At 38.8% G+C, this 24,643-nt stretch overlaps 1 protein-coding gene across 2 annotated transcripts in view; it reads left to right on the top strand.

The window, feature by feature from the left end:
* Positions 1–24,643, top strand: part of TTN (titin) — a 266,306-nt gene that overhangs the window by 40,951 nt on the left and 200,712 nt on the right. Inside the window, exons 42-46 of one of the 2 annotated variants that reach the window (XM_058664684.1) lie at positions 98–382; positions 605–730; positions 5,572–5,760; positions 10,578–10,634; positions 21,705–24,449. In XM_058664684.1, the coding sequence (XP_058520667.1) occupies positions 98–382; positions 605–730; positions 5,572–5,760; positions 10,578–10,634; positions 21,705–24,449 (3,402 nt within the window). Of the gene's footprint in view, positions 1–97; positions 383–604; positions 731–5,571; positions 5,761–10,577; positions 10,635–11,705; positions 18,411–21,704; positions 24,450–24,643 lie in introns of those variants that run through there. The other variant, XM_004577011.3, reaches the window with a different exon arrangement.

Genomic DNA, 24,643 nt, shown 5'->3' with positions numbered 1-24,643 from the left:
TTGGCTTTTGGATTCATAACCACCTGGCAACTTCTTTGGTGTGCCGTGTGAGTTTTTACACTTTTGTCATGGACTATTTGTTGTCATTTATTTCTAGCTCCGGAACCACCCCAAGTGCTACAGGAGCTCCAGCCTGTTACTGTGCAGTCTGGCAAGCCTGCCCGCTTCTGTGCCGTGATATCTGGCAGGCCACAACCCAAAATTTCCTGGTACAAGGAAGAGCAGCTGCTTTCCACTGGCTTCAAGTGCAAATTTCTTCACGATGGGCAAGAGTACACACTTTTGCTAATTGAAGCCTTCCCGGAGGATGCAGCCGTCTATACTTGTGAGGCCAAAAATGACTACGGAGTTGCCACTACCTCAGCTTCACTTTCAGTGGAAGGTAGGGATGCCTCGCTGCTTCCATCTAAAAATAAAACCCAAGCAGTCAACCCGTGTGCCTACCCAATGTACGTGAAAATACATTGTTGAGCTCATAAAAGTAATTTGCTCTCCTACTTTGAAAGTGCTGGAGTGTAAAATAAATGAAGCTGGTTGCACATACTTCCTCTGTAGATGTGTGTGGTGATTCAGTCACGACATATCCTGTGGTCTCTTTCTTTAGTTCCGGAAATTGTCTCTCCGGATCAGGAAATGCCAGTTTTTCCTCCTGCTATCATCACCCCACTTCAGGACACAGCTACTTCTGAAGGACGGCCAGCCCGTTTTCAATGCAAAGTTTCTGGAACAGGTATGTTTATGAATGAAAATTTAGCAGAAGTTTTACTTGGATTTCTTAAGTAGATTAGTGTTTACACTATTGTTTCATATCCTCAAAATGGTACCTTTTAATTATGATTTTAAAAAATCATCACTGTTTTCAACTAATCTTCAAAAGTGTCATATTTCCTTTTATCGTAGCTGCATGTTATATATTGATTGAGAAATTATAGTGACCAAAGTTATAATTGTTATTCATTATAATAGCATCCACATGTTTCAAAAAAAGAGTATTTATGACATTGTTCAGTCTGTCAAAAATGCTGTAAGAATAGTGTTTTTCTTTGGAAAGCAATATTCTCCTTTAAAAGTAAAAAAACAGGAATTATGGTCAAAGAAGCTGGATTTCAGTCTTGCCTCCAATGTGTGACCATAAGCAAATATGATTTCTCCAGTTATCATTAATCATCTTTGAATACAATATTAAAATGTGTATTTTATGAGAAGGGAATTTTGAGTACCTAGCACCTTATACCTGAGAAAAAGTGGCACTGGAAGGCAGGGGTGGATTCATGTCCTAGTTGCCCCTAGTACATACTAGGCACTAAATAACTAATGCTTGGCTGGATAAATTAATAACTGTTAAATGGCTAATACTAAGCATTTAAGATGATTATCAGCTAACCCACGTCAGTGGGTAGTACAGAGCTTATATGAGGTCATCTCTCTGGCAGAGGTAGCTGCTAGCCCTTCTTGTCAGAGCCGGCTTCCTCTTCGCATCCCAAAAGTCTGACCTTTGTAGAATGAGGCCATAGATGAGGAATAATGTCAAGCCAATTTTTATTTTTATCTGATCCGGTCTTTCCCAGAATTTTCCGTAAGTTCTGTTGGCTTCTCATGCTTATCCTCGTAGCTGGTATCCCACTCATCTACCTTGCCAGGAGCTGGAGCTCCTTTCCTAACAGAAGGAGTCTGTCGTTGACTCCTCTGGACTAATGATCCCTCCTCTTGAAGAAAAGATAATGATGTGGAAACCAAATGGACCTGCAGATTTTAGTGTAAGATTTCATTAAAAGAGAATGAAAGATCCTGAAAAGTCATGTATTTGTCTAAGGTCATTAATTAGAGTCAAGAGTCAAATCCAGCTTCATTGACCATGAAGCCCCTCCTTTGGGACCACCTAAAGGAATGTACAGCTTCTTTTCTTTTTAAATTTGTCTATTTTCATTGCAAAGTCAGATATACTGAAGGAGAGTCAGAGAGAAAGATCTCTCATCCACTGGTTCATTCCCCAAGAGGCCACCAGTGGCTGGAGCTGAGCTAATCCAAAGCCGGGAGCCAGGAGCTTCTTCCAGATTCCCCTTATGGGTACAGGGTCCCAAGGCTTTGGGCCATCCTTGACTGCTTTCCCAGGCCACAGGCATGGAGCTGGAAGGAAAGTAGAGCAGCCAGGACATTAACCAACACCCACATGGGATCCCAGTGCAAGCAAGGCAGGAGTTTAGCCACTAAGTTACTGCATCAGGCCCAAGAATGTACCGGTTTCATACAGCATTATCTATAACATGGATGATGCCATAAATCTAAATAGATTCTTCTGAAACAAATGTAAATGCTGTTATAATTAATATAACTGTATTGTATTTTGTCATTGTAGTTTCCAATTTTATGAGCAAAAATGTAGTAAATAACATATTCATCACTTATGACTGGTAGCTAATGCATTTATTGTCCTACATCTATAGAATGGAATTATATAAACATCAAAGTCTAATATTGCATGAATAACATGGTTAAATATCATGGACTTTGTTTTTGGAACATATTGTTTGAGATATACTAATAAATATCAACAACTGAGTACTAATACAGTAACAACGTAATATATGTTGCTTTAAAATCAAAGTCACTAGAGATGCACTGAAAAAATTTGTCCATTTGATGAAATGTTGAGGGATTTTTCATATATATGAATATATAAATTATTCAAAATAAAAATGCTAGTCTTAACAATTATATAATTTCATATTTATATATTTTGCTTATAAAATATATCTACCTTTAAAGTGTTGTCTTACATATAAATATTTAAAGATTTATTGGAAAAGCAGAGTTGTGGAGGCAGAGACAGAGAGAGAGAGATTGTTATACTTCTTAAATGGCCACAACGGTTGGGGCTGAGCCTGGCTGGAGCCAAGAGCCAAGAGTTGCATCTGGCCACACCACACGGGTGCAGGGACACCCGACGTGAGCCATCTCCCACTTCTGCACCTTAAGCATTAGTGGAGAGCCGGATGGGAAGCGGAGTGGCAAAATCTCAGATTGGTGAGACATGTTGGCATCACAGGGCACAGCTTAATGCACAGCACTGACCTCACAAAATATATTTTAAACCTGCTTACAAGCCTCTAATTTGGGTAGAAAGAGGAAAATTCTCTAGCTTTTCTGTGTAACTGATATAGTTAAATGTTTGAATGGGCTTTATACATTCATAGAACCATTAATTTCTTGTGTGTTAATATTTAAAGATATACAGAGGTAGCACCCTAATGTAAACATGTTTATATTTTCCATATGAAAGAAACATGTTAAGTAAAATGTCCTTTCCAAAGTTTACCAAATCATGTAAGTTCCATTTTCTGGGATTGAAAATATTTATACAACTTACTATGACCAAATAGTGTCTTAGAAAAGTAAAACAAGCCTTGCCATCAGTGAACTGAAGGAAAGTATGAAACCTTATAAATCCGTATTCTGTGTTTTAGCTGCTTTCTGTAGGAAACAGTCCTGAGTAATGGAATGAGGCTTTCCTAACAATGACCGTGTTGTCTGTTACAGTTCTCTGGTGACCCCTACTGGCCAATAGGCAGTTAGAACTTTATAACGTAATAAAGCTAGCTTCTTAATAGCGTTTAGTCCACAGAGGATTAGTTAGTGTGGTTTACAGATTTACATGTGACAGACCTAAACCAAAGTGGCAAATTATTTTCTAGTCGTGATGTAGAGCCAGTGTCCATTTATTCATCTTTGCTTGTTTTTCCTACCAAGAGGAACTGCTCCCTTAGTATGTAGCCATTACACAAGATCCCAAAAGTACATTAACTTGGCTTGTGCTTGTTAAGAGTTACCATGTTGGTGAGGAGATGCATTTGTACAGCAAGATCCCAAGTGCTGTAACAGGCCTATGCACTCGGTGTTCTCAGAGACACAAATGACCTGAGCATGGGCGAATAAAGATTACCCGGAACAGGGACATTTCTGGAAGAGGAAGCACATGAAGAAAGGCACATATATGTGTGAGAACACTTCAGGTGCAGGAGGCTATGTGTGGCTCAAGTCTGGTTGGAAACTGATCTCATTATTGAGACAGAGAAAAGAAGGTAAAGATCAGACTGAAGTGCTCACTTTTCTATGTTTAGGATTTGGAAGTGTATCTTGCTTATATGGGAGAGACACAGAAGGGGCTTTTTTAAGCCGTTGGTTTACATAAAAGAATACTGTGATAAGGAAAGGAGGAACAGAAATGTGTGGCTGAGTCTAGAAGAAAGGAACCAAAGAAGATGCTATTAACGTAGCATTGACAGATGTTCACCAAGGGGAGTCCAGAGGGAGATGGAGAGAGTTAGAACGGGGGCATACTCAGCAGGTTGGGTAGAGATTTAGGGACCAAGTACAGCAATCTGGAGTGCAGAGGAGCTCTGTCTTCTGGCCTGTGGTTAAAGACAAGCTGACCCCTCAGAGATGTTAGACATTTGCTAATGACTACCACTCTGCTTTTATGCCTGACTCGTGCCTGTGGTTTAATGTGTGCTATGTCGTTAAATTCTCACAACAGACTTAAACAATGAAAATCCATAAGTCCTGTGCATTCCACTTATAATTTGTCTTAGTCTGAAAGAGATTAAACACGTCCTCTAAATTCACAGGGATGGCAAATTTTCTTTTTTACCCTGTTACCTAAGAAAAGACTTGTTTCTTTAATACTAAAACCAATAAATTCTAAACAACCACTCAAAAGAAAAGAAGGGTGAACTTTATCCACTAATAATGATCCTAAGACAAACAAATGCTAAATAATTGGATATTTGGAAGCTCCCATGGCTGTCATTGAGAATGACTGCAAAATGGATCTGATTCTGGTAATTCATTAATTAAATTTAAAATGCATATTATCTATGTCAGTGTCATGACATTTTATCATTGCAATGGATTTTTTCCTACTATTTGGAAACACATATTTAACTTATTATAACTCATTTGAAAAAAGTCAAATATATCTAGGTTGTTTATATTGCATGAGGCCTCTCAAGATTTAAAAAAAAAAGTTATCTTCGCAGTGATTGGGCTATAGGTAAATCTATGATGAAATGTCTTGATTCTCACTCTTTGGTCATTAAAGAGCAGATACTGTTTTGTTTGATGTTGAGGAGTGTCTGGTTTCTGGTTTAAACCTGGTAGCGCACTGGACTCCTAAGCTCTCTTTTGCATACCTGAGGTGGAGATTAAGTCATTTTCTGTCCTAGAAAGTCACTGAAGTACCAGAGTGAACTCTTCCTGGTGACTGTTTTTCAGGAATATCTTTTTGTCATGACTCAAAATCTTATTCGTGTGTCTACCTAATGACATGACCTGGCTATAACTGAAATCCTATTAGTTTAAACACTACCACCAATTTAATAAAAGAATACGCTGAAGTTTTCTCTATAAAAGAAAATAACATAACAGCAGCTATAGCGTGCTGCAAAGAAAGTATGATGCATTTAAGATAAATATGAGAGTCACTCACTAATAAACATTGTGTTTGTAAGTAAATTTAAAAATCTACTTGCTTTTTGATTTCAATATCTTTTTTTTTCTCTTTTTCTGCTGCAGACCTAAAGGTGTCTTGGTATAGTAAAGACAAGCAAATTAAGCCATCTCGATTCTTTAGAATGACTCAATTTGAAGACACTTACCAACTGGAAATCGCTGAAGCCTACCCCGAGGATGAGGGAACTTACACCTTTGTGGCTAGCAATGCGGTTGGCCAAGTGTCAAGCACAGCCAGCTTGAGACTGGAAGGTAAAGACTTTCACATGGATCTAATCTCAGAATGTAACAATTACTAAACATTTCATGTAGATCGTCATCAGCTCTACCATTTGCTATTAGTGCAACTAATAATTCCCATACTGTTTGCAGTGTTCTCACGTCTCATTTGCCCCTTTTCATTATCAATCTACAGCCGTGGCTTTTTAGTTTTGCTCTGCATTTTTTCCATACTTTTATAGTGCCTCCCTACCAGCTATTGTGCCTCCTGATCAGCATAAATCAAAAGGGATTAAAATATGCTAGAGAATTAGGTAGATTGTGTTCTTTTTGGCTAACATGAAAATAATGATTTTTTAAAATTTTCCTCCCTTTTTGTGAATATAATTATGATAGTGCCAGATGACTTCCATCATTCAGCATCATTCATCAAAAATGTATTCACGATCATTTAATGAGTGCCTGGGGCCGAGTCCTGACGTGGTTTCACATATTTGACAACTGAGGTTCTTCAATTTTAACAAACAGAATTCTTCATAGCAAGAGATATTTTGATTCAAAAACAGTATTTTTATACTGCCAGGTTATTTTGCTGAATGAATATCACACATTTATGCATGAAGATTTAGAGAAACTCCCTGTTCTTTGTCTTAATTTAAATTTGCTGTAATTAGGCAGTCCATAATAATACATTTAAAGTATATTATAAAACTGAATATTAGATTCTGCAATCAGAGGAAGAAAGAATAACACCTAGCCCATTTTCCATTCCAATACTGCGTTCATGAACAAAATCATGAAGCCCTTAAGTCCATTTATATCTTACTTTTCTTGTCTGGGAATTGGAAGTGAGCTTGCATGATTGCAAATCTGTACTGACATAAATGAGAAGGCTTTGTGACTGAACTGGACTCCAGGCCATCACTGAAGTGTGTGATACATCTCTAGGCAACTCCAAATGAATGGTGGTTTCAATGTAGGGTAAAACATTAAAAGTTGGCATGCTTCTTTTCAGGATTTAGCAAATTTGAAGAAGTTACATCAAACTCCCAATGGCATATCTCTTCAGCAATTTCATTTCAGAAGGAATCCCTTGGCCAAAAGCCCATCTTCATCCAGCCTCTCTCAAGCCTCAGGGTGCACAGCGGGGAGACAGTCAGTTTTCACGCAAGGGTTTCTGGAATTCCCAAGCCAGAAATTCGATGGTTTCATAACCAGAAGCCAATTCTACCAACCAAAAACCTAGTTTTCCATTTTGAGGAATCCACAGGCATGGCTTTAATGCTTATAGTTGATGCTTACGCAGAGCATGCTGGGCAGTACTGTTGCAAAGCAGCCAATAGTGCTGGGGAAGCCACTTGTGCAGCTACCCTCGCAGTGACTCCAAAAGGTAAAGCCCTTCTTGCTTAAGGACTGAGTACAACTCTGTCCCACTGTTACTAATGAGAACCTTTGCTGTTTGTCTCATGCAAACTGTGGTCTGTTCCTAATTTACTAATAGAATAACACCCATAAAGTGACCCCTGGCCTTCAGTTGTCAGTTAACCTATATACTTTAAATCTAACTAAGCATATATTCTATATGCTAGAGAACCAGCGATTACTTTGTGAAGCTCCCACTTGGCTTAGATTTTGATTTTTAACTTTGAAACAACATTACATTGCAAAATGAACTATTTTCTCTATTTTGTGTGTGTGAAGTGTATATGATTGAGGCAAATATCCTAAATAGAATAAAAATGAGAGGGGCTGAGGTTGAGATTATGTCACTCTGGAAAGCTGTAATGGCTCCAGAAAGAGGCTGGCATCCACCAGAAAGCTTTATTGGTCACTCATCGCAGGGTCACCGTGATCCTGCTATCCCAGAGCATTGTGCATCAGGCATGATGCTTCTGAGTGACAGTGACATCTTCCAGCTTCATCTTTCAAGCCACTTGATGCTACTAACCTAGCCATATGGGTCTTAATATGCTTTTTTTTTTTTCACTCTAACATACAATGCAAGCTCTAAATAGGCAAACTACTGGGTGAGATGTGAGAGAGTCTACAAAGTCCCAGGCCGTGGCATATTTTTTGTTGACTAAAGGAGAGAGTACATACCCCCAATGGAAATTAAGTCACCTCAAGGATTGTGTGAACACAAAGTTCAGGTTTTTGAGAATGTGACTCAAAGCTGCACCCAGTCATATGTATTCAAAAAGCAGAGTTGTGCCATTACTACATCCCTTTCAGAAAGTATGGAGATATCTGAGAAGAGCATTAAAGAAACTCCTTCCTCTTCGGGACCTAACCATAAAGCATGGGGACACTGCTTAGTCTTCTGTGTTTTAGAAAAATGAATCCTCCATTGATATAACCTGAACTCATAGAAAAATAGCAGGGAAGCCATCTCAAAATGAAAACTCTCAATTTTCTATGTAATATCCTGTGGTGGATCAACAATTGATGCCCTATACCCAATGACTGTGGAAAGACGACATCGGCAGAACTAAGTATAGAAAAGGTTGCTGTTTGATGGTTGGCTATGACCTGCTTCATCTCTTCTTTGCTCTGTGCGGCTTTTCTCCCATGCAGATTGAAACAATGAATATATTAATTGGAATACGTCTGCTTAGCACTCTGTCATGAATGTTCTATGAAAAACAGCCAAGCCACTGGTCAAACTCATCATGAAAATTTAAATTTCTAATCTAGATTCAGAAAGTTTGTCTTTTGAATCTGGGTTCGAGGATTAAGCTTTATTTCATGGGTTCCCCACCCCCCGCAAGTTTTACCAGATGTGCCTCCTAGAAAGTGTACCAAAGAATTGTAAAATGTTTGTTCACCAAATGCTTGCTGAGTGTTTGTAGTTGTGTTTGACACTGTGCTAAATCTGAATTTTGTTGTTTTGACAGTAACAGACTCAGCTCTTTTCTAGTATTTGTTTTCAGTCCTCGCAGGTTTAAGGAAGCCACAGAAATTAATAAGGCTCTGTCTGGACCCAAATCAGTACTTTCTAGACATTTCTGAATAAATGATGCTATTTCCCCCAAAGTCAGGCCCTCCTGATGTTGGAGAGTGTTCTCCTAGGATCATTAGTTTTGCTGGATGCCCGCTCTGGAGGGACACAACTCTGGAATGGTCTAACCTTACCTGGGAAAGGAGTGATGTCTTCCTCCCATCCATGTGCTCTTCTCTTACCTGATGGTATAACAAGAGAAGCACTGTTCAGGTGTTATAAGCTGGGGTGGTATGTCTGCAGGCAAACAAGCTTTACCAACCCCTAAGGAAGGAAACTGTGAAAGAAGGCCATGCCTCTCCAAGCATCCATAGAAAGCTATGGCCTCAAGTTTCTCCCTGACCCTGGCCATACTGTTGTCATAGTGTTAGAGATAAGCAAGGGATAGCACAGTGCTGTATATGTGCCTAGCCATCTCTGCAATATATTCTGATAAAGTGGTCTTTCTGCTTGCCCAGCACAAGGAATCGGGTTCATTAATTCATTTAATGTAGTTACAATTCCTACCCACCAAAAAAAAAAAAATATTTGTCTTTCTTAATCTGAGATTATGTTCTGTACTGATATCTGGTTCTTCTTCCATAATCAGCAAAGGGAATGTCTGATAAGTGGTGATCTAGTTATAGAAATAAGATGGGAAATTCCTCATCCGGTGAGCTAGCCCTCAATTTTACTGCAGCTGCTGGCTAACACAGCAGTCATACAGGGTGACTATCTAGAGATGCTTGCCTGTAGGTCGTGTAGATAACAGCTGTGACAGTTTCTGTACTAGTGTATTGCAGGCTAGCTGTGTTGTGAATGGGGAGAAATTCAGGCCCTTTAATTCACTTACTAGAAGTATCCTGCCATAGCATGGCACTTGAATGCTAGCTATATTCATTTTGGTACTGACATGCTGCCTTCCCTTCATATTCTAATAACATTTCATCTTCTGCACATTCAACATGTGTTTCTTACAAACCTAGCTAATTGATGCATTTTCCTAATTTTATTCTTAGCTTGCAAAAGAATCTCAAGCCAAAATAATTACAAAAAATTACCCTTGGTACAGACACTGAAAAAATGAAAACACTCCAAGAGTCACACATGAAAACACCAGATAGAATAAAAGAAGAGTCATTAAAGAACACATCAGGCTTCCCAATAACCATGAGGAAATGAGAGCAAGCCATTCAAGTCACTGGACACAATGCCTCAAGGACTGGAGAGTTAGTGTGGTTGTAGGGCACTAACCTCTCCCAAGAACCTGCCCCAGAGGTCACTGCATCCACAAGCCATGCCAGCTCCTTTAGTAATCAAAGCAGTGTTGAACTGAGGAGTCTTTGTTTCACTTCTTGATGTGTACTTGGACTTTGTGTGAAGTTTGAGAGATGGTTCAAATACAAACACAAAAGTCAGTTTCACAGGAAGAACTGAGAATGGCCCTCAACTAGAAGTAGCAGGACAGAAAATGCATGTTCCGTCTAAATGTGATTTTACCTCTTAGCGAGTATTCAGTCAATATGTTTTTTTGTTTGTTTCTTATTTTGTTTTAAGGAGACTATTCCTGTTAGTTCATGGATTGCTTTTCTGAGTGCATGTAAAGGCATGGGGGAGTTATGAGACTAAAAGTAGAAATTTCATAAAAAAACCTAAAATTGAAACATTGTAAATCTTTTTTTTTCTGTGAACCTCACCACATGTTTTATCACCTCAGGGATTTGTCTGGCATGAACTTTTTGATGAGTTTGGAGGGGTGGAGTTTTCTCTTACTAAACTAAGGAGAAACTTTTCATCATAGAATTCATGAACTGACACTCAAAACATATATTATTAATTCCTAAAATTTCTTTTTTATGTCTTTACATTTTAGCCCAAGAATCAATTTTGCATGAGCGAATCGAGCAGCAGATCGAAATGGAGATGAAAGGTATTGTGATCATGAATGTGAGATTTAAGTACAAATTCTAAAGGATTAGTAGAATCCTTGAGCTGCTGTTTCTCCTTTGAATTATTGAGAAAAAATGATATATAAGTCAAATATATCTCTTAGAGTACATATTAGGATGCTGCATGCCTGAGATAGAATGCTGATGGTTACATGCATTTCACAGTAATTTGTTCTATGGTACTTTGAGATCTTGTATTTAAAATTTTTTCAGCCACATTCAACTTTGTGTTTGCAGTCATTTCCAAAAGTGTGTATGATGAAAGTTGTCATCTTAATGCATGAAGTCATGAAACAGTCTGTTTTCAAAATCACAGTGAATCAGATCCAACAGACAGTTAACCTAGTGTTCATTCTCAGAATGCAATGTCATGAATGAATTATGATGGAAATGCTACTGGATTCAGGATGTGTGAAGACATTACATTCCAACACCACTTTACAGTTCATGCACATGGACCATTTTAACATTGATATGTCTCTTACACTGGCTTGCAGATAGCTGTTGATGGGATCCCTTTTGCCTGCTCTTCTTTGCATAACATTGTGACTTTGTGGCTGTATTAGTTCGAATAAACGCCTTCTCATTTTACTATATTTATGGTTACGGTAATTGTATATATGTTCAAATAGTTAATCACAAAAAATAATTATTTGATCTGTAATCAAAAGGATCAGAAAGGGCGTTTATTCCACTCTCTGCAAGTCAGGTAAGATTTTCCTCTTAGCCATCAAAAGAACAGAGTTGTCCTGCTCTCAAAACAATTATGCACAAGAACATGTTATTTTTTGAAATTCACTGTTGCTTGTTCAAGAAGACATTTCAACAGTTTGAAGAAAAGACCAGACAACGAACGATTTTCGTGTCAGAATCTTTTAAACAGAGCATGGTGTTGCGTTTATTCGAACAAATATGGTGAGTGAATTTTTTTATGGATTTGTGAGAATCTGTAGCATGCATTTTATTTCCTATTTTGCAATTTCATTTCTTTTCAACTTTTTCCAGTACAATGGAAAATAGTAAAATACTGTCTAATTTACTTTTTTTTCCAGAGTTATTCTCTGAGGGAGAATCTGAACCCTCAGAACAGGACACACGTGAAGCCTTTTCGGATTCTGAAGACTTGGACCCAAGCTCCATGACAGCGAAGCGATATGCAAATAGAATATCATCTACAAGCTCCTGGCCAGAGTATTTTAAGCCTTCTTTTACCCAAAAACTTACATTTAAATATGTTTTAGAGGGTGAACCTGTTGTTTTTGCATGTAGTTTAATTGCTTGTCCAATTCCAGAAATAACTTGGTTTCATAATAACCGACCCATCGCAACAGGTCTTCGTCGGATAATACAAACTGAGAGTGATTTACATCATCACTCTTCCAGCTTGGAGGTTAAAAGAGTCCAAGGCAGAGATGCTGGGAGTTACAGATTATTAGCAGTTAATAGTGAGGGATTTGCTGAATCAACCGCATCACTGCATGTTATCCACAAAGGGCAAGATGAGAAGTACTTAGAATTTCTGAAAAGGACAGAACAGACACATGAAAACATGGAGGCTTTAGTGGCTAGGGGAGAAGATAGGATAAAGGTTGACCTGAGATTTACCGGATCTCCCTTTAACAAAAAACAAGATGTGGAACAAGTAGGGATGATGAGGACAATTCACTTTAAGTCAGCAAGCCCTGGCAAGAAAACAGATTTCATGTATGATGTAGAATATTTAGAAAATCAATCTGATATAAGAGGATGGCTTAACATAGGTGAAAGTTTTCTGGACGAGGAGACAAAAATGAAGTTGCAACGTTTACGGGAAGCGAGGAAAATATTGATGGAGAAAAAGAAATTATCTCTTATAGAAATGGCATCTGAAATCAGTGCAAGAACATTGGAAAGTGAAGGCAGTAATCAAGATAGCCTATACGCTAGAGATGAAATGAAGAGTAGGCTTGTGTCTGATCTAGCTGAAAGTAGAACTGAGGGAAATTATTCAGTTGGGGGTATAATGCAGAGGCCACATGCCTTTCCTAATGAAATGGATCCAAACATGGAATCTGCAGTGCTTCACAAAAGCTCTCGAACCACTGTGGATGAAGAAACTCTCCAGACTGAAATACACATGAGCCAAGAGGCATTTCTCAAAGGTGTACCAATGGGCCAGTTACACAGTGAGATCCTTGTAAATGAAGACACTCAATCAGGAGGAGAGTTTAAGGAAACTATGACCAATACTGCCATGAAAGAGTCGTTTGAATATATCTCTGATGTATGTAAGAATGAAGAAATATGTGAGACTCCTGAAAAGGTATCTCAGGTTAGTGAGCCATATGCCAGTGAATCATTTGGTGCTCTTGTAAATATTAAAGCAAATGAAGACAGAGAGAGTAAAACCATAAGCAAAGGTGATATGAGAGAATCACAACGCTCTGCTTCCACAAAAGTTGATGAATTCAAAATGAAACATGAAGAGAAAATCTTAGGGCTCTTTGAAAACTATTTCCAAAAGCATCCACAATGTTGCCCACCTTCATTTCTTCAAGAAATTGAATCTCAGGAAGTTAATGAAGGTGACAGCTGTAAATTTGTGTGTCATTTTCAAGGATATCCTCAACCCATTGTGACATGGTATAACAATGATACACCAATCCCGTGTAAACAAGGCTTTGTCACTCAAACGATGGAAAACTATTCAACATTAACTTTCTCTTCTGTTCATCTTCAAAATGAAGGTTCTATCAGTTGTGTGCTGTTTAACCAATATGGAACTGTGAAAACAACTGGTATGCTTAAAGTGAAGGCAAAGCTAAGACACAACATTAAAGCCCGTGAAGTTCCTGTTCTCCACGACTACGCTGAGGAGGAGGAGGAGGAACTGGCCTATGTGTTTGACCAAAGGAAAGATTTTCATCCATCTTTGGGTCAAGGAGGCCAAGAAAATTTCCCTGTGTTAGAAACTAACCTACCAGTCCGTCCCTCTGCGGATGCCGAATTACTTTCCTTTCCTGTCGAAATTCAGATAACTGCAGCTACTCCAACCCCAGAACAGGATAAAGAGGAAAGGGAAATGTTTTCATCTGAGGACATAGCATCTGATTCAGTATCTCAAGACCAAGCTGTTCAATCAACAAAGCATAAATTTATATTTTCATCTGACATTACTAATGAGCCACCCAAGATTTTACAGGAAATGCCAAAGCAAGCTAGGTGTAGGGAGGGAGACTGTCTCATACTTGAATGTTTAATATCTGGTGAGCCTCCACCAGTTGTAATGTGGCTTCATAATGGAGTCCTTCTAAAATCAAACCAGAAGTTTCAGTCTGAAGAAATTAATCAGCACCATCGATTATTTATAAATGATGTTAATGCTCAAGATTCTGGAGAATACAAATGTGTTGCAGAAAACAATTCCGGTATTGTCCAGAGTGTTTTGGATTTAGTGGTAGAGCCAGTCACTTACAGGGAATATAATCAATTTGAAAATATGGGTGAAATTGATGTACATTATTCCAAAGGTCAGCAAGTGCAGACTTGGGAAGCATCTGCAAGGGCACACCCAGTTGATCCTTTGTCTTCCCAAACAAATGTGAAAGAATACTTTATAAGGGAGCATTTCCAGAGTCTTGAAACAACTGAGGAGATACACAGCAAAGAGCAGGCTCACTGTATGCTTTCTCGAGAAAAACTACCCCGATTCATGCACAGTGCTTCCAGGTCCATAGTAGCCAACCAGCCTCTGAGGGCTCAACTCACACAATATCATAGTGAGGGGAAGGAGGAATATGTAAGTGAAAAAATAAAGCTGCACCAGACAGAGGGTACCATGTATCCATTTGTTGGTGATTTCAGTGAAGTTAATATCAGGAAAGAAGGAAGAAAGGATTTTGGAAAACATGACGAATCAGAATGGGAAAATGAGCAAGAATATGCCCAAAGTAACTATTTATCAAATATCCAATCTGAGAGAACTTCTGACAGTTTTAAGACAAAAGATTCATCTGTCACTGCATATGAAGCACCCATTGGTGAACAGAGATGCTACTTGGGCAAAAAGGTGAAGCATCGAATTATTGCATTTGAAAAATTACACCTTAAAGAAAAGAGCTTTCTAGAAAAGAAACCTACTAGGAAATCATTTGTCAGTGCTCCTCAAAGAAAACATGAGGACATGGACTTTTCGTTAGAACAGAGAGAATCAGGATCAAGTAATCTAAATGCCAATGTTTACCAGGCAGAGGAAATATCTCCAAACCCTGAGTCAGACCCTGGTGATGTTGAAATGAATTTAAAGCTACTTTGTGCTCCAACTCAAAAGGACGTTGAAGTTCGAGAATGTGAACAAGAGAAAGAAATGGTTCTAACAAATCAATCTGTAGTCTCTGAAAAAGCTGAACATGAAATACCTGTTACATTCAACCTAAAGCAGTTTCATTCTCAAATGGAAAGTGAAGATGTAAAATTTCACGAATTGGATAGTGGCCAATCAGAAGCTTATTTTAAAATCCAACAAGCCACTTCTGAGCCAACTGACACTGAGTGCATCGTATTTGATCTAAAACAAATCTATTCTCAATTAGAAGATCCCACTAAGGAGTTCCATGAGCAAGAAACGAAACAGCAGGAAGCACATTATGAAGAGGACGTTCTCCACCCTGATGTATTAACATCTAGTCCCTATAATATTGCAAAAGATATGCAACATGATGTGCTTACCAACCAAGAGATTTCATCTAGTCAGGAGTATTCAGATAGAATCCTGGTGGAAGAAAATACAATTGACAACAATGCCTTTTATTCAGATCAAAGAGCCCAACATGTCCAGGAACAAAATGTAGAAATGTTTAAAATGGATCTTTCTCTTCCATCCTTTTCTGAAGAAATCCATAGTGAATCATGTGCCCTACTTCAAACCTCCCCTGATGATCTAAAAGAAACTGAAGTTTCTGAAAAAAACAGTACTCTGGAAAATGGAAACAGAAGTTTCATCTCACATTTGAAAAAAGCAGCCACTGAGGAAAAGCTTTTAGAGGCTTGTGACATGGAACAAGAATGGGGGTCAGAACCAGAGTCGTCACCATTTCAAAGGCAGGAGGATGCAGTCCAGGAACACACAGAGACTTTGGAAGATCAGCGAGGCAGCATGGAAGAGTCAGGCACACTGAACAGACAACTCTCTCTGAGCCAGTGTTTGCCCTTTCTGATGACTGGAGAGCAACAAAATCCTCATGAACAAACAGGTGGAAAAACAGAAAGCTCTAAAGAAGAAAGATGTCATGAAGAAGTTCAAGTTCAAAAGGAGACATCTCTATTCACTGTAGGAGAAAAGATAGAAACTTGTTTTTCTGAAAATCTTACATTGGATGAGGCACATACAACTAACCAGACAGAATCCGAGGCTTCTCTAGCACAGTATCTTCTTGCTGCTGGACAGCACGAGGTTCCTGAAACTAGAGACACCACACACAGGCCCCAGCTTGTTCAGAGAGACTCGGTCACTTTGATGGAGATTGAAGAGGTAACATTCAACACAGTCTATGAATATTACAACCAGAAGCAGGAGTTACAAGGTCGCCCGTATTCTCCTGAATCTGATATTTCAATTGATGTGGGGAGTACCAGCAGTGAAGAAATCTCTGAGTTGGGGCAGTTTTATACCCCCCCATCATCTGTTGAACATTTTGAATCACCGAAGTCCCCTGATTTATATTTCAATCCTTCAGACACAGTTCAAGGACCCTCAACAACTTCAGGAGATGGGAATGCATATTGCACTCCTCTAGAGGAAGTTCCTGAAAGGTACTCAACACCTTCGGAAGGTGAGATAGGAGAGAGATACTCCACACCCCCAGGGGAGACTCTAGAGAGATACTCCACTCCCCCAGGAGAGATGTTAGAAAGGTATTCTACGCCCCCAGGGGAGACTCTAGAGAGATACTCCACACCCCCAGGGGAGATGTTAGAGAGGTATTCCACACCTCCAGGGGAGACTTTAGAGAGATACTCCACACCCCCAGGGGAGTCTCTAAAGAGAGATTTTGTTGCTACAGGAAGACCCAATCCCTCTGGGAAATTGAAAATGTATCCATCAAAAATAGAAAGGGAAGACAGTACACCAAATGAGCTCTTCCACACACCCACAGAAGAGCGAACTTCGCCTTATGAAATATGTCGTTCTGATTCATTTGGCACACCCAATGAAGCCGTTGAGCCAAAAGACAACGAAATGCCTCCATCTTTTATTGAACCTCTGACCAGAAGGAAGATTTATGAAAACACAACTTTAGGTTTCATTGTTGAAGTTGAAGGCGTCCCAGTTCCTGGCGTGAAATGGTACAGAAATAAATCTTTGCTAGAGCCAGACGAAAGAGTCAAGATGGAAAGGGTAGGGAATGTGTGGTCTTTGGAAATTTCCAACATTCAGAAAGGAGAGGGGGGAGAGTATATGTGCCATGCTGTGAACATCATAGGGGAAGCAAAGAGCTTTGCAAAGGTGGACATCATGTCCCAAGAAGGAAGAGCTGTGGCTCTCCCACCTCCAGTAACACATCAACATGTCATGGAATTTGATTTAGAAAACACCACTTCCTCAAGAACACCCTCTCCTCAAGAAATTGTTTTGGAAGTCGAATTAAGTGAAAAAGATGTTAAAGAATTTGAGAAGCAAGTGAAAATAGTTACAGTGCCTGAATTTACTCCTGATCATAAAAGCATGATAGTGAGTCTAGATGTTTTGCCACTGAATTTCGTGGATCCAAGTATGGTTCCAAGGGAAGACGAAAACAAAGATTTAAAAATTGACTTAGAAGTATTTGAAATGCCTCCTCGCTTTATCATGCCTATTTGTGATTTTAAAATTCCAGAAAATTCAGATGCCATATTCAAATGTTCAGTCATAGGAATCCCTACCCCTGAAGTTAAGTGGTATAAAGAATATATGTGGATTGAGCCAGATAATGACAAGTATGTAATTAGTGAAGAGAAAGGTTGTCACAGCCTTAAAATCAGAAATGTCTGTCTTTCCGATAGCGCAACCTACAGGTGCAGAGCAGTGAATTGTGCAGGAGAGGCTATCTGTCGGGGATTTCTTACTATGGGTGATTCTGAAGCATTTGCTATGATAACAAAGAAAAGCATAGTGACTTTAAGCAGTTCAAAGGAAGAATTAGTCTTAAGGAGTAAATATTCTGACTGTTTTTTTGAGTTCCAGATAGTGGAAGGGCCTCCCCGATTTATCAAAGGCATTTCTAACTGTCAGGCACCCTTAGGTACAGCAGCATACTTCCAGTGCCTAGTTCGTGGCTCTCCCAGACCCACGGTTCACTGGTACAAGGATGGGAAGTTGGTCCAAGGAGCAAGGTTCAGTGTCAAGGAGAGTGGCACTGGCTTCCACAACTTGTTTATAACAAGTTTAGTAAAAGGTGATGAAGGCAAGTACAGATGTATAGCTACCAACAAGTCAGGGATGGCTGAGACCTGTGCAACGCTCTCTCTAACTTAAAGGCTAGTTTTTTAGTGCCTCCATAATACAATTGATTCGGTGTTCTCACATCCTCCAAATTAAATGAATGTATAGGCAACTCCCAAATGTGTCTACTCCATTGGAATGCATCCTATTGAAGAATGTTGGGAAAGAAGTCTCTGCTTGTGGAAAACTCTCCTTGTAGTACATGTAAATACCACTCTTATCTAAAATGTGAAATCTTTACTTGTGTCAACTTCACTGTGTATCATCAAACACAATTAAATATCTCCTTGGCTACCCACCTGTGTGCATTGTTTCTTTATCCTCATTGTTCCGTCACTAAGCATTTTGGTAGAATGCTTTCTCTTAGCAGACAAACTGTAAGTAACCACGTAGAATATAAAAGACCATGCCAGAAGACCAAGCAGACAAATTGGTAAGGAAAAAATCTCCTCTTTGATTTCTATTTTATTTTGAAACTGTTAACCCTTTTTATCCAAACCCATGCTTATTTACTTCAACTTCAAATAGGTAAACAGCAAAGCCAGCCTTGCCCGTTTAGTAACTAATTCTAATTTGCTTTATAAGGCAATTTGAATGTACTAATCATCCTTTAAAACTGTTTTCATTGTTAATATTTGTTTTGTAAGTATTTCAACTACATAGATTTTAAGGGAAAAATTGTGGTCCCTTTGTGGACAGAGTTCAGCCAGACATCGACAATATGCAAACATAGTTCATTTTTTAAAAAAGATTTATTTATTTTTATTACAAAGTCAGATATACAGAGAGGAGGAGAGACAGAGAGGAAGATCTTCCGTCCGATGATTCACTCCCCAAGTGAGCCGCAACGGGCCGGTACGCGCCAATCCGAAGCCGGGACCAGGAACCTCTTCTGGGTCTCCCACGCAGGTGCAGGGTCCCAAATCCTTGGGCCGTCCTTGACTGCTTCCCCAGGCCACAAGCAGGGAGCTGAATGGGAAGTGGAGCTGCAGGGATTAGAACCAGTGCCAAATGGGATCCCGGGGTGTTCAAGGCAAGGACTTTAGTTGCTAGGCCATGCCGGGCGGGCCCCATAGTTCATTTTTTAAATTGTTCAGATGTCTTCAAATATAAAATGTAGCACCAATTTATTTGCCGGGGGAAAATAAAAGGAAGTGATACTATGTGAACATGCAAATATTTTAAACTCTATTCTGATTTCAGAATCTTGAAAGTTAGATAAAAGTGGGATATTTTTAAAATTGGAACAATATTATAATTTGTATACCAGATTGCTTAGCAATAATAATAAGCTTTTTGTCCTTTCACGGTTTTTCATCTTTAAAGTTAACTAGAATTGATAAGCATTCAAATTTCACCAAGGTATTAGACTGTTTTTCTGAAGTGAATCTTTAATTTTGTTACCCAAAAGTAAATTTACAAATCTCCCGACATTACACCTCTGTGCCAATGTGGATATAAATTCTCTCATATGATTAAAAAATGAAAAGAAATTTAGCTCTCTTCTCTGATAATGAGGCAGTAGAACAAAGGACTTCAGGAGTGATGTTCAGCAACATAGGTCTGCAGCATCCTGGCAGTAACTAACCTGAAGAAATTTAAATTTCACTTTTGCAAAAGATAAGAAAACAATGTCTAGGTTATTGTAATGATGTTATAGATTTCCCTTCCTTCCAACTCTTGATTTACTCCCTGTTGCCCAGTGGCTATATTTTTAACCCACACTAAGCTATATTTAATTATCATCACATCAAGCATTGATTTTAATATCATTTTAAACCCAATTTTATTTTCAGAATAAAGATTTTGATTTTGCTCATTAGAATTTCATTGGCTTCGCATGTATCAAAATTGAGCATATACAGAACAACAGTGACTGAATACAGAGAAGTGAGCCTTGCCCACATTTTAGTTACTTATAAATTATCCTAGATAACTGCTTGGGTTTTTATTTTCTGATTTAATGGTGTATAACTTAGAGTCTGAAATACAAATTTCTCCTATTCTGGCTAGAGTATTCAGTACATGAAGGAACTTCAAAAAGTTAGCAGATAATAGAATTAAAGGATAAGTTTATTTTGATATGAAACTTCCTGAAATCCATGTATATATTTTTTCAATAATACACATTTTTTGTGAATTTTGGAAGACCCTTTCTAAACTTGTATTTCAAAAAATATGCCAAAATATTTTTCCTCTAATTCCATTTTTCTTGTTTTGGGAGTACTCTCATAAATAGTGAGTATAACTATAATTAGCTGTTACACCTAAAGGAACATTTAACTGTATCTTTTATGTCTCAGCACATGTTAATGCTTTTCTATAATTAATGTATCATGTTTTGAAATAAGGGGAAAATTTTTAAATATTTAGACATATTATTTAGTAGGTCTTAAAATACCTTTACATTAATACACTTTACAGATAAATGAGGGAAATTCTGACATGAGTAATACAGTATAGATTAAATGTAAGTTAATAATCCAAATTTAAATCTAAATGTAAATCAATCTAAAATTAAGAGGTCACCATTATGTGAAATAAGACAGTGATATTGTGGCTTACTATTGCAACAGTAAGCTTTAGCAGAAGATGTATAGCCAACAGACATTTAAATCTTAGCTTGTAATGCTTACACACTAGACCAAAAAGAAAACTATTCCCTGTGATGTAATGAACTATTAAAATAATGCAATTGCCTATTAGTGAGGCTATATAGATGTGTATGTGTTTGTGTGCATGTGTAAAACTATTAGCAACAAGGCTGTTTTATGTTTCTAACAGATTGAACAAAATCAAATTCCTTGTTATCAAATCCTAACTTTCATTTTTTCAGCCATTAAACTGTTTAAAAGAATCTGCTACGTACTGCTTTGGTTTGCATTCAATGATGCTGTACAGGTTTTTCTCACACAATAAGATACAGTCAAATACTGAACATTGGGTCTTTTTTTTTTTTAATTTCTGATGCCTCCACTTTCTTGAGTAACCTTACAAAAGGTTTATTGAAGTAAAGTGGCAACTTAAAGAAGGCCTGTATTTCTGCTAACTAAAAACAGTGGTCCTCTTTGAAATTGAAATGAAACACTTCTTATAGCCCCTTATTTTCATAAATTTAATTATCTCAATTTAGGTTGAATAAAACATGTTTTATTTAGCAACAATTTTCCTCGAATTTAACAATGAAAGTTATTGCTTGAAAAAAATCATTTGATAAGTTGATTTAACTAATCCTGAATTCTTTGATTATAAATACTTACCTAGTAACCTTTCAAACTTTAGAACTGAGACTATGTATCACAAGGAAAATTCCTAGAAACATTTATAATATTTATAATATTTATTATCTCCAGCACAAAAGAAGTACATCCATAACTGCATTTTTACAATAGTTATAATTGTATAACTTTGTCATATGCTGAGAAAATATTAGAAATACAACATCTGATAAACTAATCTCAAGATAATGTAATGATTCAAAAAGAAAAGCGTAAGGCCATCAATCAGTAAATCAGTATCTAATTCATTGACTTCTATTTTTGATTGGATACAATTATGTAATAACATAATAACCATATTTTCCCCCACACAGAATTTTCTGGTTCTTTTCTGTCTGCTGAGGAAGAAGGACTTCAAACTGATATTGGTGACACTTGGGTATCCAGTGCAAATGAAACACTTCAACTTTTGTCTGAGCCTCCAGTTCATTCAACAAAATCCAATTCCCAAAAGGAAGGCAGTGTCCCAGTTTTCATCAAAGAAGTGTCAGATGCTGAGATCAGCATTGGGGATGTGGCTAAACTCTCTGTTACTGTCACTGGCATTCCCAAACCTAAAATTCAGTGGTTCTTTAATGGAGTCATGTTAACCCCCTCTGCTGACTACAAATTTGTTTTTGACCGTGACGATCATAGTCTGATCATTCTGTTCACCGGATATGAGAATGAGGGCGAGTACACATGCATAGCCAGTAATGAATATGGAAAGGCAGTATGTAGTGCCTATCTGAAAATAAATTCCAAAGGAGAGTCACGTGAAGAGACAGTAGAGACATCTCTGAAAAAGCCTGAAGGTCCTTGTCCTCCTTACTTCCTCAAGGAGCTAAAACCAGTTCACTGTGCTCCAGGGTTGCCAGCTGTCTTTGAGTACATAGTGCTGGGAGAGCCTGTCCCCTCTGTGCTGTGGTTCAAAGATGAGAAGCAGCTTTGCACCAGCGTTGATTACACTGTCATTCACCATCCAGATGGTTCTGGCACCTTCATTGTCAATGATCCTCAGAGAGAAGACAGTGGCATCTATCTCTGTAGGGCTCAGAATGTGTGGGGTGAGTCTACCAGTGCAGCTGAGCTGCTTGTGATCCAGGAAGACACGGATGTGACAGATGCCTCATGCAAAGCCAGAGGTAGCTCACCAGAGGCCACTCAGGATTTTCAACCAAAGTCTCTGCAGGGCCCTGCAGCTGAGGCATTTGAGTCAGAGCAGGAAATCACAGCTTTTGTAAAAGATACCATTTTGAAAGCGGCTTCTATTGCAGAAGAAATGCAACAACTTTCTTATGGACATGCTGTTAATACCGAGGAGCTGAGCAGCCAACATACTTTAGGAGCTCAGCAATTGCATTCCACAGTCATGAAGCAGGACACATTCACTTCTGAAAGCACTGCTTGCATTGAGCCTAGCAAAGGACCACTCCCCAGTGTACAGCTGCAGATCATCCAGGTCCAAGAAGCTCTATGCAAAGAAGATACACTGCCTCAGGAGCCTGCATCAGAGGCGGTTCTATCAGAGCAAGAGAAAAACTTCCCAAGTATCATGTCCATAGAACAGATCAGTTCATTAACAGACGAGTCTCTGACAACTTTACCAACTGAACCTGAAAGAATCCATCCACAATCTTCCATAGAACCCACAGCACATTCATTTCCAAGCTCCGTGGTTGAAGAGGTACTTTTATCGAAAGAAAAGGCACTCTCTGAAGTGGACAAGGAGCAAAAAGTGATTCTTCAAAAGCAAGAGGCACACAGTGCTCTCGTGGTGAGTCACAGCCTAGCTGAGGAGCCTGCGGAAAGTTTTAAAGGTCCTGACATCATGACCCCTGAGTTGAACTATGAGCCCTTATTCCCTTTGGAACACACATGCACAGAAGAAGGTGAAGTTTTGATAGAAAGCACAGATAATCTAGAAGATACAGGGCAAACATTTGCAAATAGGATTGAGGAAGGCAAGTCCTTAAGCTTTACGCTAGCATACGAGGAAAATCAGGTGCTGTTCAAGGAAGAACATCCTGACCACATGACATTGCCCCTGAGCCAAACCATTGAGTATAAAAAAGAGCCCTTGGCAATAAAGGAAGCGCAGGAGGTACAGCAGGATAATATTCTTTCTAAGGAAAGTTTGCTTCGTGGCAGTCCAGAAGAACAACAATTAAACCTGAGAACTCAGGTCCGCAGGGCACTACAGGCAGTAGTGGCCAGTGAGCAACCGAGTCTTTTCTCTGAATGGTTAAGAAACATTGAAATGGTGGAGGTCAAGGTTGTAAGCTTCACCCAAGAACCCAAAAGCATTATGTGTACCTACCTTATTACCACAGTGAAGTCTCTAACAGAAGAAGTAACCATCACTCTCGAAGATGTGGATCCACAAATAGCTAACCTGAACACAGAGCTCAAGGAAGCTTTGTGTTCCATCATATGTGAGGAGACAAACATCTTAACAGCCGAGGTTCCTGGAATTCAAAAAGGAGCTGAAACAGGTTTGCAGGAAGAAATGGGGGCTTGTTCGGATGCACAAAAGGCTGAAGCAATCATGGAACCAGAAGTAGAACCTAAATATCTTGTCCCAGCAGAAGAGGTCAGTTATTTTAATGTGGAAAGTCAGGTCAAAGATGTGGAAGCTCCCACTGGCACTGATGGGCTGGCTCCAGCTACTATCTCTGAGGAAACACAGGAGGAGATTCCAAAGTCACAAGAGGAAAATGAGAAGTCTTCTGAACAGGGGACAGAGGAATCTGCCTCAGCAAAGACACAGGAAACTGAGGCCAGCTCAACCAAAGAGGAGGGCCCTGTTATACACAGGCCCTTAGTGGACACTGTTTCTGAGGAAGGTGACATTGTGCACCTCATGACACACATAACAGGCGCTAAAGAAGTCCATTGGTATTTTGAGAATGAGCTGGTGTCTTCAGATGAAAACTTCAAGTGTTTACAAGATCAAAATACATATACACTAGTGATCAACAATACAAATACAGAAGACCATCAAGGAGAGTATATCTGTGAGGCCCTGAACGATGACAGAAAAGCAGCAACTTCAGCCAAACTCACTGTAGTACAAAAAGGTTGGAATTTTAAGGATCAAATAGATCAAACCCTAACATCCACTGGGTTGTAAAGATTTAGGTTTTGTCACTGAATGGCACTTGTATTTTGTTCACTTGTTCACTTGGCTGCCACTTCCAATATGCAGTTTCTTTTTAAGAATGAAATCATAGACATAATCATGGTTATAAACTCACATTTTCCCTCTATTTCC

This window comes from Ochotona princeps, chromosome 5 (genome assembly GCF_030435755.1).
Source record: "Ochotona princeps isolate mOchPri1 chromosome 5, mOchPri1.hap1, whole genome shotgun sequence".
NCBI classification, from domain to species: Eukaryota; Metazoa; Chordata; class Mammalia; order Lagomorpha; family Ochotonidae; genus Ochotona; species Ochotona princeps.
This window is presented reverse-complemented; position numbering and strand designations above follow the sequence as displayed.